The sequence below is a fragment of the Rhagoletis zephyria genome, unplaced genomic scaffold, assembly GCF_001687245.7.
Source record: "Rhagoletis zephyria isolate East Lansing unplaced genomic scaffold, Rhagoletis_zephyria_1.1 Rzeph_scaffold_03505, whole genome shotgun sequence".
Taxonomy (NCBI): Eukaryota; Metazoa; Arthropoda; class Insecta; order Diptera; family Tephritidae; genus Rhagoletis; species Rhagoletis zephyria.
This window is the reverse complement of record NW_016160588.1, coordinates 31,571-33,303: the sequence shown is the minus strand read 5'-3', so window position 1 is coordinate 33,303 and position 1,733 is coordinate 31,571. Positions and strand designations below refer to the sequence as shown.

Below are 1,733 nucleotides of genomic sequence, written 5' to 3'. Positions count from 1 at the left end.
GTATACATTTGTCTATATCTATCTCGAGTCGTTTTGCCAGTTACAAACAACCGTTATGTGAACAAAGTTATAATACCCTTGTGCACAAGTGCGCTCGGGTATAAAAAGAATTAAAAATGAAAATGAATAAAAAAATTAAATCAGCCAAATGGATGAAATTAAGTGAATTAATTTCTAATCTAAGCTACATTTGTATGTATGTAACTGAATCGCCTAATATTTAATAGCTTTACATATAAAAAGATTATACACATTTTCGAGCTTAACTCCCTAATCTGTATTTAGAACAAGAGAATAGCCTTACAAAATTATAATTATAAACTTATCCCAGATTAAACCGAATACTTTTTGGTGTCAAACCTAGTTTTATCGATTATACTTGCGAAGAAGAGGAGGAATATCAAATGTAAAAGTAAACAAAAATTGGCGCTAGTAGGGAAAAGAGGTAGCGATGCAAGTCAAAAAAATACACCGATGTTTTTTNAGAACAAGAGAATAGCCTTACAAAATTATAATTATAAACTTATCCCAGATTAAACCGAATACTTTTTGGTGTCAAACCTAGTTTTATCGATTATACTTGCGAAGAAGAGGAGGAATATCAAATGTAAAAGTAAACAAAAATTGGCGCTAGTAGGGAAAAGAGGTAGCGATGCAAGTCAAAAAAATACACCGATGTTTTTTTCCATTCGATGCATCGAAATATAGCATCGATTCATATCGATATATCGTATAAAACCATCGATATTTTCGATGCATCGAATGAAAATATCAACAGTTTCGATAAATGGTTAAGTATTAACTCACAGTGAAATGTATTTAATGATTTAAATAGTTACAGATCCCAGATTTTTTGGTCTTTTGATAAGCTTTCGAAAAAAGTTTTCGGAAGGTACTGAAGTGGCGACCATAAGCATAGTGAAATGATATAAAGTGTGCCAGATAACGATTCTATTTCGGAACACTTATTTGGTAATTTATTATATTTTTTTTTTTCATTTGACTTTTATGTTAATCCTTTTCAGTGAGAACTTATGAGGTTTTTATGATTTGAGAAAAAAAATTAAAAAAAAACCTCAAGAAATTCTTGCCGCTTGTGCAAAAGCACACAACGTTGCAGTACTGATTTTTTCAGTCCCTCAGGATGAGGACCTAAGCCGAAATCGGGCTGAGGTGTGCAACAAAACCAAAGGTCAATGCAAGAATTGAAAAAAAAAACGGAAATGACAAACCCAATTTTTGCTTTGAAGTAAGCGTACATTTCTTTTATATTACTTCACTATGTTTATAAGATATGTGAAAAAATTTTGGAATTCGCTGTTTAAAATCTGCCTAAATTTCCAAAGGATTTTAGAGTGTCAATATCATATCAATTAATATCATTTTGTGGAGGGTTGTTTGGCGATAAACGTTTCTACTAATAAATTAGCAACACGCACGTCCATCGCATTTACAGCAATAATAGGAAATGTTTCTTGAATATTTGGTAGTGTGAAAAACTGCAGTGGGAAAGTGGGCGTATGTGCATATAAACCAAATACAAACTTTTTGCATAATATTAATAGAATGTATATTCTAATAGTGTTTAAATGGTGAAATTTCCACATTTAGAATAGTTACTAGAGCGAAGAGTTTGGAAGCATACAAAGTAATTTTAATACGTACAGTGTACATTGCACACAAAAGTAGATGCATCGATATATATATCGGAAGGTTCAAAACATCAGTTTTAT

General features: G+C 31.3%; 1 protein-coding gene across 1 annotated transcript in view; it reads right to left on the bottom strand.

Annotated features, from left to right (window-relative positions):
* The window catches only part of Dhc64C (dynein heavy chain, cytoplasmic), a 22,188-nt gene extending 20,743 nt beyond the window's left edge, over positions 1-1,445 (bottom strand). Inside the window, exon 1 of the mRNA XM_017624129.1 lies at positions 1,440-1,445. Within this exon, the coding sequence (XP_017479618.1) occupies positions 1,440-1,445 (6 nt within the window). The remainder of the gene's footprint in view (positions 1-1,439) is intronic.
* Between the last annotated feature and the right edge of the window lie 288 nt (positions 1,446-1,733).